The 16,099-nt window shown below is 40.6% G+C and overlaps 1 protein-coding gene across 1 annotated transcript in view; it reads right to left on the bottom strand.

The window, feature by feature from the left end:
* Positions 1-462: 462 nt before the first annotated feature.
* LRRC63 (leucine rich repeat containing 63) overlaps positions 463-16,099 on the bottom strand; it is a 109,989-nt gene continuing 94,352 nt past the window's right edge. Inside the window, exons 6-9 of the mRNA XM_056109005.1 lie at positions 15,285-15,368; positions 8,872-9,114; positions 3,631-3,848; positions 463-740 (exon numbers count right to left, since the gene is read on the bottom strand). Of these exons, the coding sequence (XP_055964980.1) occupies positions 463-740; positions 3,631-3,848; positions 8,872-9,114; positions 15,285-15,368 (823 nt within the window). The remainder of the gene's footprint in view (positions 741-3,630; positions 3,849-8,871; positions 9,115-15,284; positions 15,369-16,099) is intronic.

The raw sequence follows: 16,099 nt of genomic DNA, 5'->3' as shown, positions 1-16,099 counted from the left end.
TAGAATAGGCCCACGGGGAGAATGGAATAAATGGCGGGACAAAGATCGAAATAAATGGTGACTATCACCAACTAGAATGGTGGCCCTATTTTCTCCTTCATGCGTCTGTTGGTGGTGATGGCTGACTGGGGTGGGGAAGTGGCTTATGTCCACTGAACACACTTTGTGAGAGATCCGCATTTTTGTTTTGTGAAAACACACACCATTGGGAGCATTCAAGATGCTGTGTGTCCTCGAGGAGTTTCAAAGCTGACTCAGCAATTTTGTGGGTTTCCTTTCATCTATTGAGTCTTCCACAGTTGTTTCCACTATTTGGATAATGCTTCTTTCAGTTATCAATTTATGCTGCCCTACCCTTACCCTACCCCACCCCTGCCAAACCCCATTTCTTGAGCATCTGAAGCAGCTCACTACATTATCCTTTGCCCATGGCAAGCCTTTCAAAATGATTCAAAGGAAAACTCATTTGCCCTCATTGCCCCTGCCTATGATCCTCAACCAGCTCCTCGATCTTTGCTTGTCTGCCGCGGGCCAGTAGCCACAGTCTCTTCCTTCCATTTCTGGATGTCCTGTGTTGGTGAAGCTCAGTAAACACACATAAAACTCCTCCAAGCATGACCTCAAATCCTCTTGTACTTGACTACCGGCAATGAAGAAGCAGTCACCATCTTTCTCCCCCACCGCTGTGATGGCTGGGTATGTGTGGGTCACAGGCTTGGGCTTGGAGATTGCAGGCTTGGCTGAGACAAGAACATCACCAGTGTAAGTGCTGCTGGGATAGTGCTGGGCATTTATGGTGGTAGTGGGGATCAAACTCAAGGGTTCCTTCCTGCAAATCAGGGGCTCTACCACAGGTAGGGACCCCACTCAGCATTTCAGAAGCTGTTGAACCCCAGGGTACCCTCGGAGGGAATTTTTCTGTGCACCTCCTCAGTTTCTGGGCAACCTCCCAGTCACCTCTATCACCTCTGTATCTCTTCTTTATCTGCCAGATGGGATATGTATATATTTATATCAAACTATCACAAAACACAAAAACTATTTTTGTCTATTTCCACCTTTTACATAAAACTGATTTGTCATGTTCTGAATAATACCTCAATATGGAAACCTCTCTCTTTTTTTTCCTTCTTACATTTGCTCCTATTTGATTTAGAAAGAACAAAATTTCTATTTTACAAGTTTGATAATAATAGCTAACCAGGATCAAACCATAGCTTAGCGGACTGGAGAAATATTACGATGGGTGAGGCCCTCACCCATTGCATGTAGTCAACAGAGTTTGACTCTTGATATCACACATGGTTCCCTGTCAGGAGTGAAATCTGAGCGCAAAGCCAGGAGTAAGGCCTTAGCATAACAATGCATGGTCCCCAAAGCAAATAAAATCAAACTAATAGCACTATAGCACTGTCCTCCCATTGTTTATCGATTTGCTCAAGCAGGCACCAATAACATCTCCATTGTGAGACTTGTTACTGATTTTGGCATATCGAATATGCCATGGGGAGCTTGCCAGGCTCGGCCGTGTGGGTGGGATACTCTAGGTAGCTTGCCAGGCTTTCTACCCGCTCAAACAAAAGCCAAACCCCATAGCTTAGCAAATTGAAAAAGAGAGGTTAGCTCAAAAGCATTTTGCCTTTGTACTCAACGAAGAAGAGTTTGGTCTGGCTGACATTTGGGTGCAGCTGGGCCTTCTGGGAAGATGGGGTTACTCAAGCAAAGTCTTAGTGAGTACACAAGTTATGAATTCACATCCCAGTAGATGTTGTGCGGAGACTCAACAAACCACACTTACAAGATTCTCCACGGCTTTCTTGGTTTGCTAGTTTTTAAAAACATCTCTTCTTACATACAGCACACAGAGATGGCTAAAGTAAAATAATTTTTCAATGTGATTGATATGTTCCTTGTTCGGAATTTATACAGATTAGTGTCTGGTGAGGAGAGAGAATCCACAGTCTTTCACCCCACCCACAAGAAGATTCACAGACTTATGTTCTCGTTCTAACATAAGTGCCCCCTTTCCCTTTTAAAAAGGGGGAAATGAAGAAAGCATATAGAATATATAGGAAAGATTCAAGAGGAGTAATACCTGCATTTTAGAAATTTTGGAAGGAGAGGAAAGGGAGCACCATGAGTGTTTAGGGAGTTGTGAGAGTTCAGGATTGTACTCAGGACCGTATGCAAGTAGAATGTGAACTTCAAGGAACTGAATGGCTCATGGGTGAAAAACATTCACTCAACCCTGTGAACTATTTCACCAGCTCCTCGTGTGTTTCACAGTTATTGCTGAAAAGATTGGGCACTTTTCTCTGCAGTTCCTGACATTCCAGGACAGAACCTAGAATCATCAGAAACCATCTTTGCTACCGGCAGATGAGGCAAGGAGCAGAGAAAAAGTATCCTGATATTGAAATCAATGACCAGAAAAATGATTTTTCCTAGTTTGTTTTATTGATTGATTTTATATAATATTGTAAATGATACCACAAAACTGACACAAGGTCTGTTTTCTGACATTATTGTTTTCATGAAGTAAAATTACTAGCAGCAATTTAGATTTGTTAACTGCATATAGGCCAGGGATATGGCTTAGTGGTATAATACTTCCCTTACATGTGTGAGGTAATCTCAGGCAGTGCACACACATACACACACAGACACACACACACATGAACACACGTACATTTAATATGAAATAAGCCTATGACTCAAAAAGGTTTTTCAAAATTCTCTTTTGAAATTACTTTTGTCATAATTAGTAAAAATACTAATAAAGATACTAATTAGTAAAAAAGTACTAAATTAGTAAAAATACTAATTTTTAAAGTCTCAAGTTCTCTATGTATATATGTATTGCTTTATGTTACACTTTTTAAGTTTAGTTTCATTTTCTTACCAGAAAACCTGTTGAATGCTGGCACTTTAGGATACAAAAGTCAAGATAATTAAGAGGCTGTACCATATTTTTAAGAACCTGAAAAATTCATTTAAACAACAAAAATCGAGGAATTAATGTTTTATTTCCATGAGCAATCTACAGTTGAAATAGTTGACACTGAGCAGATTTACACAGAAACACCCTAACACAGAGAACTTTGAATCCAGAGGCACAAACCCCAATGATGTGGATCTGAAATGCACTTATATATCATTATCGCTTATCACTTAGCATGAAAGCAAGAAAAGGCAAGTTGTCAGACAAATCCATTTTTCAAAGGATTCTAACATTTTCCTTTATTTAGTAAACATGCTCTGAAAGAATTCAAAGATTAATTCTTAAGTAATTGTTCTGTAGCAATTCCCTAACCACCACAAATGTTATTAAAGACTGAGATTACAAAGAAGATTCTCATGCAAAACACCTCTGCCCTCCACAGGACCTACTTACCTAAACTTTGAAATTTTACACAAGTAGGGGTATTTAACAGTGGGTTCATAAATTTTCACCTGGCAAATCAAATCAGAACTTTAGACCAATCTTTTCTTTCTTGGAGGGAAAGGGGGAGGATGTGAGCCCACAAGTGATGGTGCTGGGGGTTTACTCGTGGCTCTGGGTATAGTGTTCACTCTTGGAGGTGCCGGAGATCAAACTCGGGTCAGATGAGTGCAAGGTCAACGTTTTACCTCCAGTACTATCACTCTGGTCCCAAACTTTAGACCAATCTTTAAACATGAGTGATTTATTAAAAAATGAACCACGTTTGCTTAGGTCGTTGTAGCAGGAAGGAGAACAGACATGAAACAGAATAGGAAGGTGTTTTCCTCCAAAAATATTGCAGGTTCGAATTGTTGTGAAACCTTCCCCGAACCTGGGGCCCAAACACAAATCACATGTGGATGTCCTGTAAGGAGGAAGCATCAAGTCAATATTCTGCACAGTTCTTCTAACAGAAAGACATTTTGCTTGATACTAAGATTTAAGATAAAATATGAGCGAGAACAAAAGGGAATGCCCTGCCACAGGAGTGGAGTGGGATGGGGGGGTCGGGTGGAGGGATTCTTGGAGCATTGGAGGTAGGGAATGGGCACTGGTGGAGGGTTGGGTACTCAATCATTGTATAACTGAAATCCAAGCACAAAAATCTGTAAGTCTACAACTGTACCTCATGGTGTTTCACTAAAAATAAATAAATAAATAAATAAATAAATAAAATATGGCCTTTATACTTATGATCTTACCATCTAATTGACCAGCTAAGACACATAAAGTGGAAGTTGCTATGAGAATAAATTAGTAAATGAATATTCTAGATGGGAAAAGTTGTCATTATCGGTATACACCATAACACAGGAAAAGTTCTCCTTATTTGTATACAATATAACACAGTCAGGCTGCTCTGTGTATCAAATAATGGTACTTGAAGCCAATCATATAAATAGTAGAGTGTATAAAATATACAATCTATATATTTTTTCCTTAAAGTTGACCAAATGTCTTTATCAGCATCATGTATTATAACCTAACCTTTCCTTCTGATCCCTTATCAACGTATTTGTTCACTATTCTTAAAACTGGGGCTGGAGCGATAGCACAGCAGTAGGGCGTTTGCCTTGCACGCAGCCAACGTGGCCGACCCAAGTTCGATTCCTCCGCCCCTCTCGGAGAGCCTGGCAAACTACCGAGAGTATCTCGCCCGAACGGCAGAGCCTGGCAAGCTACCGGTGATGTATTCGATATGCCAAAGACAGTAACAACAAAGTCTCCAATGGAGACGTTACTGGGCCCGCTCGAGCAAATCGATGAACAACGGGAGGACAGTGACAGTGACAGTGACATTCTTAAAACTGTGCTCAGATTTTAGAGATAGATTGTAAATGGTTTCAGCAAACTCAACATCTGGTTCTTCAAATTACCTTTATCTTTAGACCTCTGGTTAGCTAAAAGAAAAATATAGTTCTAATTTTAAAAATATAAAATATAAAAATATAACTCTAATTTTCACTCTAAGTTACTATGTATTGTTTCATAGTATCACTACAGATACAGATTATATAGTGATTTGTATCAGTGTTCTGAAATTTTATGACAATATATAACAAAGTTTTCTGAAAAATCAAAATTCTATGAAAGGAATGAAGTATTTTATTAAGAGAAAGAAATATGGAACATCTTAGAGGAAATCCTAAGACATTCCATAATGAATACTCTCTTTTTGAGAAAGGAAAAACTATGTTTTATTTTCTTAACATGCTGGGAATTGAACCTGGGTCTGCTGCGTGCAAGGCAAATGCTCTACCCACTGTGCTATCGCTTGGGACCAGGGGCTGAGATCTCTAAGCTTGCTTGGATCGGGACTGGGCCTCCTCCACCCAGATCCCCCATTTTCCAGTAGCTTGGCAATTATACCCATAAAGTGCACCTGGCATGTAATCCCATCAACGGCCAAGATCCAGAGGCTATTAAAAAAGCTATTATAGTCTAGCCCACTGGTGTTCCTAAAGCAGCACACATGTGTTTGGTTTTAACATACTTGCTTGTGTTCTCTTATATACATTCTCCGTCCCTCTCAGCGAGCCCGGCAAACTACCTAGAGTATCCCACCCACACAGCAGAACCTGGCAAGCTCCCCATGGCGTGTTTGATATGCCAAAAACAGTAACAATAACAGGTCTCATTCCCCTGACCCTAAAAGAGCCTCCAATACATCACCATTGGGAAGGACGAATAAGGAGAAGCTGCTAAAATCTCAGGGTTGGGACGAATGGAGACGTTACTGGTGCCTGCTCGAGCAAATCAATGAACAACAGGATGACAGTGATACAGTGATATATATTAGATATGTATATATGTGTGTGTGTGTATGTACATATACATATATTTATAGAGAAAGAGATAAAGTAGAGAGAGAAGGAGGAAGAGAGGTTGAGGGAGGGAGGAAGAGAGAAAGAGGGCAAGACAGACTCTTATGTTATTCTAACTCTACAAGACATAAAAGCAGACCCATACTTCCCCTTTCTGAACTTGCTGCTACAGCCTGCATTGTCCATTGTCCACTTCCTAACTTATAAGCTGTTTAATACCCAGTAATGCCCATTTTTTTCTATTCAGCAGTTTCTGTGGTTCTTGAAAATGTTTTTCATTTCCTATTAAAAAAATTTTACTTCTTTAAAAATTTAAAGTAGGTATGTCATATTCTACAAACTTTTCTAATCCCTTTGATCCTTAGAGACTGGCATCTGTTGATTATATTTTGCTGTTTATTTTTGCTGACTTAGTTCTTCATTGTGATGTATATAGTAAGTATGTATTATACATTTATAGAAATTGTTACTTATCACTTAATCACTTATTGTTACAAATTATATAATGTGACCTTTAAGACAACCAAAATATAATTCTCATACATATTTAGTCTTTCCCCACATCCTGGCTCTTTGCTTCTAAGAGTATTGGGATTTTCTAAGTTTTGAGAGGCTGTCTACTGTTATTTCATGAGGAGTCTGTATGGGAAGCATCTCAGAAGGGGATTTGGTTATTCAGGGAACCAACCACCTACCTAGATTCCCATCCTTAGACTTGTAGAGAAAGAGGAGAGCTTTTTGTTCTGTTTTTTTTTTTAAATTTTTATTTAATCACTGTGAGATAGATACAAGCTTTCATGTTTGGGTTACAATCACACAAGATCAAATACCTATCCCTCCACCAGTGCACATTCCACAACATCAATATCCACAGTATACCCCCCATTTCCCACCCTCCCCCTGCCTCCATGGCAGATAATATTCCCCATACCCTCTCTCTACTTTTGGGCATTATGGTTCGCAATACAGACACTGAGAGGTTATCATGTTTTGTGCTTTATCTACTTTCTGCACACATCTCCCATCCCGATCGGTTCCTCAAGCCATCATTTTCTTAGTGATCCCTTCTCTATTCCAGCTGCCTTCTCCCCTTTTCTCATGAAGCAGGCTTCCAGCTATGGAGCAATCTTCGTGTCCCATGTATCTACTACCCAAGAGGAGGGGTTTGAGGCTAAGTTCAATTGCCAGTGGCCAGGGAGTTCATTCCTTTGTAGACATGAAGGCTCTATACAAACCCAAGAGAATCAACTTCAGACAGCTTCTGTCTTATTGAATATTGTGGATATTTGGGGAAAGTGATACATGTTTCATTGTAATAAAATGGTGACCTAGTGAATAAATAGGTTTTCTGATTTCTGTGAGCTGTCTAGTAAATTGATTGAACCTATAAAGAGATCTCTAGCCAGGAGATCAGAAGCATGGGACACATCCTGGGCTTGCAACCAGTGTCTAAGCTGGAGGGAAATCTTGGGTAATTTAGTCATTCACTTGTGGCAACTGGCACCTTCTCCAGGTAAATTGTGTCTAAAGTAACTAACAAGGTCATCAAAAATCTCATGACCAATTATATCTCAATGTAAAGTTAAAAAATAAATCAGGGCCTGGTTTCTTTCTTACTTGTAGATTTTCTTTTCTTTTGGGGCTATACCTGATAGCACTTTGGGTTTACTCCTGGTAGTGCTGGAGGTAGAGGCATCATGCAGTACCTGGGATCAAACCCAGGGCTCTGGGCTATAGACACAGCTCAATGGGCTGAGCAAATGCTTTGCAAGGGAGGCTAGGTTTATTCCCCGGCATTGCATGGTCCTCTGAGCACTGTGCCCAAAGTGTCCTCCAAGCCCCACCAGAGATGACCCTCCAAAATTAAACAAGAAAACAAACAAAAAACAAAACCTGGGCATATGCTCCCATTCTTTGAGCTGGGTCCTGGTAGATTTGTTTTTTTAATCACCTTTTCCAATTTCTCTATTGATTACTAGTAGGCTCAGATTTTCTGCCTTTATTGAATCAATATTTTTAATTTACATGTTATTGGGAAATCATTTTAATTAGGCATAATAATAGTTAAATCAGTACTATAAGCAAAAATAATCAATAATGCAGTAAAATACTTTTATAGCATTTGAATGAAAATAAGAGTTAATCCTGAGTGGACTGTAAGAATGTCTGGTTTAAAATCCCTACTTTGAGGGACTGGAGTGATAGCAAAGCGGGTAGGGCGATTGCCTTGCATGCGGCTGACCTGACTCGATTTCCAGCATCCCATATGGTCCCCTGAGCACTGCCAGGAGTAATTCCTGAGTGCAGAGCCAGGAGTAACCCCTGTGCATTGCCAGGTGTGACCCAAAGAGCAAAACAAACAAACAAACAAACAAAAACTCAACTTTGAGATAATCACTGTCACTGTCCTCCCGTTGTTCATCGATTTGCTCGAGTGGGCCAAGTTACGTCTCCATTGTGACAATTGTTACTGTGTTTGGCATATCGAATACATCACGGGTAGCTTGCCAGGCTTTGTCATGTGGGCAAGATACTCTCTGTAGCTTGCTGGGCTCTCCGAGAGGGGCAGAGGAATTGAACTCGGGTCGGCCATATTGGCCGCTTGTAAGGCAAACACCCTACCCACTGTGCTATCGCTCCAGTCCCACTTTGAGATAATAATTTGAGATAATAAGTAATAATTTTAGCACTGATCATTGATCCCTACGAGGAAGAGAAGTTGCTCAATGTATGTCTTTATTCCTAGTCTCAAGTTAGTGTAAATATTTAAAATCCACGTTTATGTCTTTACTAATGAAAATTATTTATGATTCAGCTGTATAGACAGCTTCATCTCAGCAATCTATAACGAACAGATTTAAATAATAGATTTTAAGAATAACTTGAAAATATTTGATTTAAAGAATAACTTGAGAATATTAGAAAATGGGTTGAATTCAGAAGAAAGGAAGAAGAACGGAGAGAGAAAGTGTGAATAGTAAAACAGCCATCTGGACCTATAATAAGGAACATTTTAAATATTTAAGGTATGTTTTGGTTAAAAATATTTCAGGATTTGCTCACCATCTTAAGTGCTTTGCAATTTCAGGAATATCTCCATAATATAGGTGTAATTTATTTTTCAAATAGATCAAAGCAGCCATCTGGGTGAGAGGCTGTGGCTTAAAAACAGTGTGAAGAGTCTGTTTCCAAAAGAAGTAATGAGTGAAATTATTTTCAAAAGAAATTTTTTTCAGATTAAGCTTCAAAATTGCAGATGGAAAAGTTACCAGTTCATTCCCATCAATATTGAATTTTTCAAGTGATCTGCAAATAAATGAAAGTATATTTTAAAAAGTATTCATGTAGTTTATAATATTAAATAAAATTCTGTGTTCCTGAATTTGATCCCCGCTATCATAAAAACAAAGAAGAGGTGGGGGAAAGAGAAGAAAGGCAGAGTAGAGAGGAAGAAAATACAAGTGTTAACTTCTTTCTTTCTTTCTTTCTTTCTTTCTTTCTTTCTTTCTTTCTTGAATCACTGTGGGAAAAGTTACAAAGCTTTCAGGTTTAAGTCTTGGCCATGCAATTATCAAAAACATTTTCCTTCACTAGTACTTATTTTTCACCACCAAGAACCCCAACATACCCCCCCAACCCTGCCAATGCCTGTGAGGCAGATGAATTCTAGTTAACACTCTATCTACTTTGATTAGATTCATTGTTTCAACAAAAGATGCAACATTATTATTAAGAATTTACACCCCAAAATCAGACCTGCTGAAAAGGCATTGTGAAATAATTTGTTTTCTACAGCTGGTTACAAAAATCAAATGATTACGACTGTGCGATTTTGGATTTCTGATATTTTACTTAGTAAGCCTGGAAGTATTTCTGCCAAGAGTCACATAATTATAAGATTGGTTTCTGTGGCTCTGGAGCCATGGCCGTGCCGGATAGCCGCTCGTGGGGGGCAACTCGTGACCTCGGTAGGGCATGAAGGATGAGCCGGGAACGCCCCCCTTCCCATGAGGTTTCAGTCGCCCTGTCACGACTGGCTCATACCTGGCTTTCCAAAAGGCTCCGAGGCAGCCGCCATCTTGCTTTCCAGAGGGAAAAAGACCAAGTCTTAACTTCTTTAGGATGAACAGAATTAATTTAAAAAGCAACTGAATCAAGAATTATGCAAATATACCCAGTTGTGTGAGTTAAATAGTAGAGTTAAAGTACTTGTTTTGGGCCTTTGTAACACACCATCACTACAGAAAAAGGAAAAGAATATTCACAAATACAGAGCCAATGTTACAGAATTTCCCATTTTATGTGCTTTTCTTGAAGTTTTGTTTGTTCTTTTTGCTTTTGCAGCCACATTCCACAGTACTTAGAGGTTCCTTCTGGTTCTGTGTTTAGTTAGTTCCTGGGAGTGCTCTGGGATCCTGTGGTGACTGGAACAGGGTGGGGAGGTGTGACCAGACCTTCTGTGTTTGTGTTCAGCCTACTAAGCTATTCCTCTGGCCCCTTGACCATGTTATCTCCTTTCTAGTGGTAGAAATAGAAAAAAATTCTTTTCAGGAGGGGCAAATAAAAATCAATCAAAGTGTGTGTGTGTGTGTGTGTACACACACACAAGGATCAACCTTTAAAAACATGTTATTAGTCTCTTATAGAAGGCCTTAAAGCATCCTGGGTGAAATACAACAATCTTCACCCACTTTCCCCTAAGGAAACTTTTTGGATCATTTTCAGCAGTCTATTCATAACAAACAAGGTAAAGGTAAAGGTAAAGGTAAAGGCCCTCCCATTGATCATCGATTTGCTCGAGCGGGCCCAGTAACGTCTCCATTGGAGACTTTGTTGTTACTATGTCTGGCATATCAAATACTCTCGGTAGCTTGCCGGGCATAACAAACAATACAAAATAAATTATTTTGGTTCTTCTTTGGGTCATGGGTTGGGGTTTAGGATGGAAACATCCTAAATATGGTGTCGGGAAGGTGTAACGATGGTGGAATTAGCGTTCAAATATTAAATGTAATCAAATATTGTGAAGTAGTTTATAAAAATAAAATAATTTAATAAAAACAAACAAAAAAATCAAAAGCTAGTTATCTTTCCAAATATATCAGGGACAAAGAGGTGGTTGATACAGGACTTTTTAGGTAATAAGCTACTTTGGGCTCAAGACTTTCATTCGCATCTGGTTTCACCTCCCTTAACCACACAATTTATGTTCTGCCAATAATATTAAAATAGAGTCTGGGGGCCCCAATCGCTCCTCAAGTGCTTTTGACTGGTAGGTTTCTCAATGTCTGGGAAAGGAGCTCAGCATCAGACCTGCAAGAGCAAGTGGGTTCAGTCACGTTTCCATCTTACACCAAGCACAGGCCAGGAGGCCAGCAGTAGCAGAGAATCTTGTGGACAGCCAGTAAGAAGAGTGCTGCCCTCCAGACAAATGCTAGTGCAGAGCTCAGAGTCAGGATGGGGCACTGCCCTCAGGATTTGGTTTATCTGCAAGGGGAAGAAGATCTTACCAAACCTGTTGGCCACTGCTTATAAGCAGGAGCAAGGGAAGCGCGATCCTTTCAAAGCTGGAACAGTTCCCACTACAACATGCAGTGAGGAAACTTCTTCTGGCATGCCTGAACTGTGTGCTCCAGATCCTAGGGCTGCTGCTCTGCCAGAGAGGCAGAGGAGCAAAGGAATCAGGGCAGGGCACAGAGCAAGTGGGACAGATAGGTTAGAAGTGATGGAGACAGAGAAGCACTGAGTAAGACACTTTACTAAGGTGCACGTCTGCCCTCCATACTTCCTGAACCCAAATATGTGATTTGTAAAGCTGAAGAATTAACTGGGTGCAATGAAGAACACTATCTTTATGGAGATCTCAGAGGCTGACAAAGGGGGCCAAAGCAAGGGTTCTGCTTGTAGGGGAAAGGCTGCATCCCCGCCACCTCGCAGTCCCCTAAGCACAGAGCCTGGGGTAGATCCAGAATACTGCTGGGGGTGGCTCAACTTTCTTTCTTGGGGTCCAAACCAGGCAGTGTTCAGTATTACTCCTGGGTCTGTGCTCAGGGATCATCCCTGAACGGCTCTGGGAACTATATGGGGTGCCAGGGATTAAACCTAGGTTTCCTTGTACAAGGCAAGAACTTTACCTGTTGTGCTATCTCTCTGGCCTCAGGCCCCAAATTACTTTTTAAAGTGTTTTTTTTTTTAAAAGATTCAGGCAAAGAAAAACTAACTCTGAGGGTGGGGTGGGGGATTTAATTCATACAGAAAGAGATCTGCCTTGAAAAAAAGATCCAAGAGACCCCACAATGCCAGGAATAGTTACTACACACCTGTAACTGTGGCCCCCAGAGCAAATGAAAAACCAAACAAAATTTTAAAAAAAGTAAAAAAAAATCAAGCTGCCATCAAGAACCTCCTTTGCCACACTGAAACTCTGAGAATGACACACAGAGGAAAACATTAAAAGGACAGCAGTGCAGGATGCCCACTCGTTCTAGAAAATATTTATCTGTTAAAGACAAAGAGAGGAAAAAATTATCCATGTTGGGCGTGGGTAGATAGCTCAGGGCTGGAGAGTGTCTGGGATCTCGAGAGCACATGGTTGACTAACATCCCTGAGAGCAATCCCTGAGCACATCTAGGTGTAGCTCTCAAACCAAACAAACCCAAAATGAACTGCACGCTCCATCTGAGAATAATATAAAAACCAACAGTAACAAAAAACTGCAGCAATGAACTGAAGAAAATACATCAGGGTTCAAGATGAGAGGAAAGGGAAATTGTAAGCCATGAATCTTAAAATACATAATGAAATCACGATCACGATCATCCTGTTGTTCGTCGATTTCCTCGAGCAGGCACCAGTAACGTCTCCTTCTTCCTAGCCCTGAGATTTTAAAAGAGCAATTTCAATGCTCTTTCAGGATTAGGAGAATGAGACCCATCATTGTTACTGGTATTTGGCATATTGAGTACGACACGGGAAGTTTGCCAGACTCTGCCATGCGGGCAGGATACTTTTGGTAGCCTGCCAGGTTCTCCAAAGAAAAAATAAGATAATAAGATGTCGCAGGGCTGGGAGCTGGGTTTTATAGTCTCTGCATCTTGGCCATTGATGGGACCAACCTGGCGCTGGTGGCAGCTGATGGGTGTGACGCCTACCTACTAGAAGATGGGGGGTCTGGTTGGAGAAGGCCCAGTCCCAATCCGAGTAGGCTTGGAGACCTCAGCCCCGGAACCCGCATGCCTGGGTTCCTCTGTCAGTTCTTTCATGCATGAGGCCCGTCCGGACGTGTGGAGAGTGGTCCCAGCATGGCCGTGGCTGGCTCTGGAGGTCCTCAGCTGCTGGGACTCTTCTCGGGGTGGGGATGGGGGGGAGAGAAACTCAACCCTGCCCCTTCCAAGGGGCCCCGGTGAGGACAGCCAGGCGCAGGGGCAGGAGACTCTCTGCTGTTTTCCTCCGGGAGAAATATGAATGGAAAATAGCTCAAAATGTATGGAAAATCTAAGAGTTGAGTAAAAAAGAGAAGTGATGCAAAGGGGGAATCTAATGGGGAATCTGAAACAAAAATTCTGAAACCATCTGAGCAAAATTTAGAATTTGTTTGTTTGGGGTTTACTTCAAGCTCTGAGCTCAGGGATCACACCTGGTTGTCTTTTGGGACCTTTTGAGGTGCCAGAAATTGAACTTGGCCATGTGCAAGAAAAGTGCCCTACCCTCCCTACCCTCTGTACTTTGCTCCGTACTAAAATTATTTTTATTGGGGTTCTGTGATTTACAATATTATTAATGATGGTTTCCCATACTCATAATTCCAACAGCACACCCATCATCAGTGTTCCTGCCTTCCTCCCCCAGGGATCTCAATGCCTAGAATAGGATGAGGTATAAAGAGAATAACTAAAGAGTGCTACTAAAAAATTATTTCTGTAATAGTTATTAATAATTATTCTAAAGTCAATATCAAAATAGCATGATATTGACCTAAAAGAATACAGAGAAACCTTATGGACTTTTTAAAAATAAGTGTAAAAGGGGCCAGAGAGCATTTGGTTGACCCAGGTTCAATACTCAGCACCTCATAAGCTCCCCCAATCCCCACCAGGAGTAAACCCTGAGCAAAGCTGGGCATGGCCGCCAAACAAAAACAATGTCCCCCCAAATTAGCATTAGGAAAAAACAGAACTTGGCATTTAAATTACTGTATCATTAGCTTTTTGTGTTTACATATTGCCCTATAAAAATAAATAAAACGCTACAGATATCTACATGAAAAAGCTCTCATTTTATTAAGTAGCCATTCATGTGTTTCTTTTTTTATTTTGTTTCTTTTTAAAATTTTTATTAGTGAAACACCATGAGGTACAGTTGTAGACGTACAAATTTTTGTGCTTGTATTTCAGTTACACAATAATCGAGTGCCCATCCCTCCACCAGTGCCCATTCTCCACCACCACTGATCCCAGTATCCCTCCCACTCCCCATTCCCCCCATCTCACCCTGCCTCTGTGGCAGGGCATTCCCTTTTGTTCTCTCTCTCCTTTTGGGTGCTGTGGCAAAAGAGGCATTGAATGGCAATTATGTTCGGTCTATAGTCTATTTTCAACACATGCATTTATTTAGATAATAAAATTTTTTCTTTTAAAAACTTTGCAGAAAGATGGCGGCCGCACCGGAGCCTTGTGGACAGCAGGTTTGAGCCGGGGGTGGGAGTGGCAGGGACCTTATGGGAAGGGGGGCGTAATGGGCCGTCCTTCACGCCCGACCGAGGTCGCCAGCTGCCCCCCACGAGTGGCTCTCCGGCACGGCCACGACTCCAGAGCACAGAAACCAATCTCTTAACTATCTAACTTTTAATAGAAATTCTTCCAGGGTTAATAAGTAAAATAGCAGAAATCCAAAACCGCGCAGCCGCTGTTGTGGCCGTGCAACATCATTTTATTCTTAAACCAAGTTGTAGAAAGCAAATCATTTCACAACGCTGTTTCAGCATGTCTGATTGGGGGGGGGTCCTAAACTCTAAACAATAATTGTGCATCTTCTATCGAAACAATGTATCTAGTCAAAGTAGATAGAGTATTAACTAGAACTCATCTGCCACACAGGAATTGGGAGGGGTAGGAGGTGGGGTTCTATTGGGGTTCACGGTTAAAAATAAGTATTGGTAAAGGGAAATGTGTTTGATATTTACATGACTGAGACCTAAACCCGAAAGCTCTGTAACTTTTCCCACAGTGATTCAATAAAGAAATAAATTATAAAAAAAAATAAATAAAAACTTTGCAAACAAAACATAAGAATTACTTTTTGGCAAATTTTATGCATCACAGATGTTAATTTTTCCAGTATTGGGGATCAAACGTAGTGACTTACACATGTCACATATTATGTTTTATAGCTATTAAATAAATTATAGCACTTGATTTTCTTCATCACAACCACCGCCAAGTATATCTTTAACGGTCATTTGCTACTTTCAAAATACCTGAGTTTCTGAATATCATGTGGAAGAGTAGTAACATTATTGTAGGCAATATCAAGTTTCTTGAGACGACGCAAGTTGAACAACCTGAAACAGAAAGAGCAAGTGAGTTGTAAAGATAATTATGAGCTTTATCATTATTTGAATAAATAATAAGAACTATAGTTCCTAAAACTATATATCTATCTTTTAAAATGGCTTGAAATACTTGGAGTGGATAAAGTCCCATTAAGAAATGCCACTTGCCTATTGACCAAGAACCACTGAATGTAGCCTCATACCTCCTGAGCACAGTTTGGGAAGCCCTTTCTCCGCAAAAGAAAAGTTCTTGATGGGCCAGAGAAGTGGCTCAAAGGGCAGCTGGAATGCACACTTTGCAGACAGGAAACCTGGGTCTGATCTCCAGCCTTGCATGGACCCACAAGTACTTTCAGGAGCAACAAAAGGAGGGAAGGAAGGAAGGAAGGAAGGAAGGAAGGAAGGAAGGAAGGAAGGAAGGAAGGAAGACAGGAAGACAGAAACGAAAGAAGGAAGGCCATCTAAGAAGTTACTAACATTTAGATAAACTTATCTTATGTAATGTGTAATATTTAATGCTTCAAATATAGACATAGTGTAACATTTATAAATATTTCTATTTCTTTTTTGTGATTATGGTACATGGGATCCAGTCCAGGGCCTCTTGTAACTCTTCCAGCTGATTGCTCCTGAGCTATAATATCCTTTGTAATATTTAGTTCTGTGGGCTCTTCCAGCAAAAGAATTGAATCTGAGTCAGGGCCTCAGAAGTGCTGGTTACAGCCTGAGCCTGTTCAAGT

The sequence above is a fragment of the Sorex fumeus genome, unplaced genomic scaffold (assembly GCF_029834395.1).
Source record: "Sorex fumeus unplaced genomic scaffold, SorFum_2.1 ptg000008l, whole genome shotgun sequence".
NCBI classification, from domain to species: Eukaryota; Metazoa; Chordata; class Mammalia; order Eulipotyphla; family Soricidae; genus Sorex; species Sorex fumeus.
This window is presented reverse-complemented; position numbering and strand designations above follow the sequence as displayed.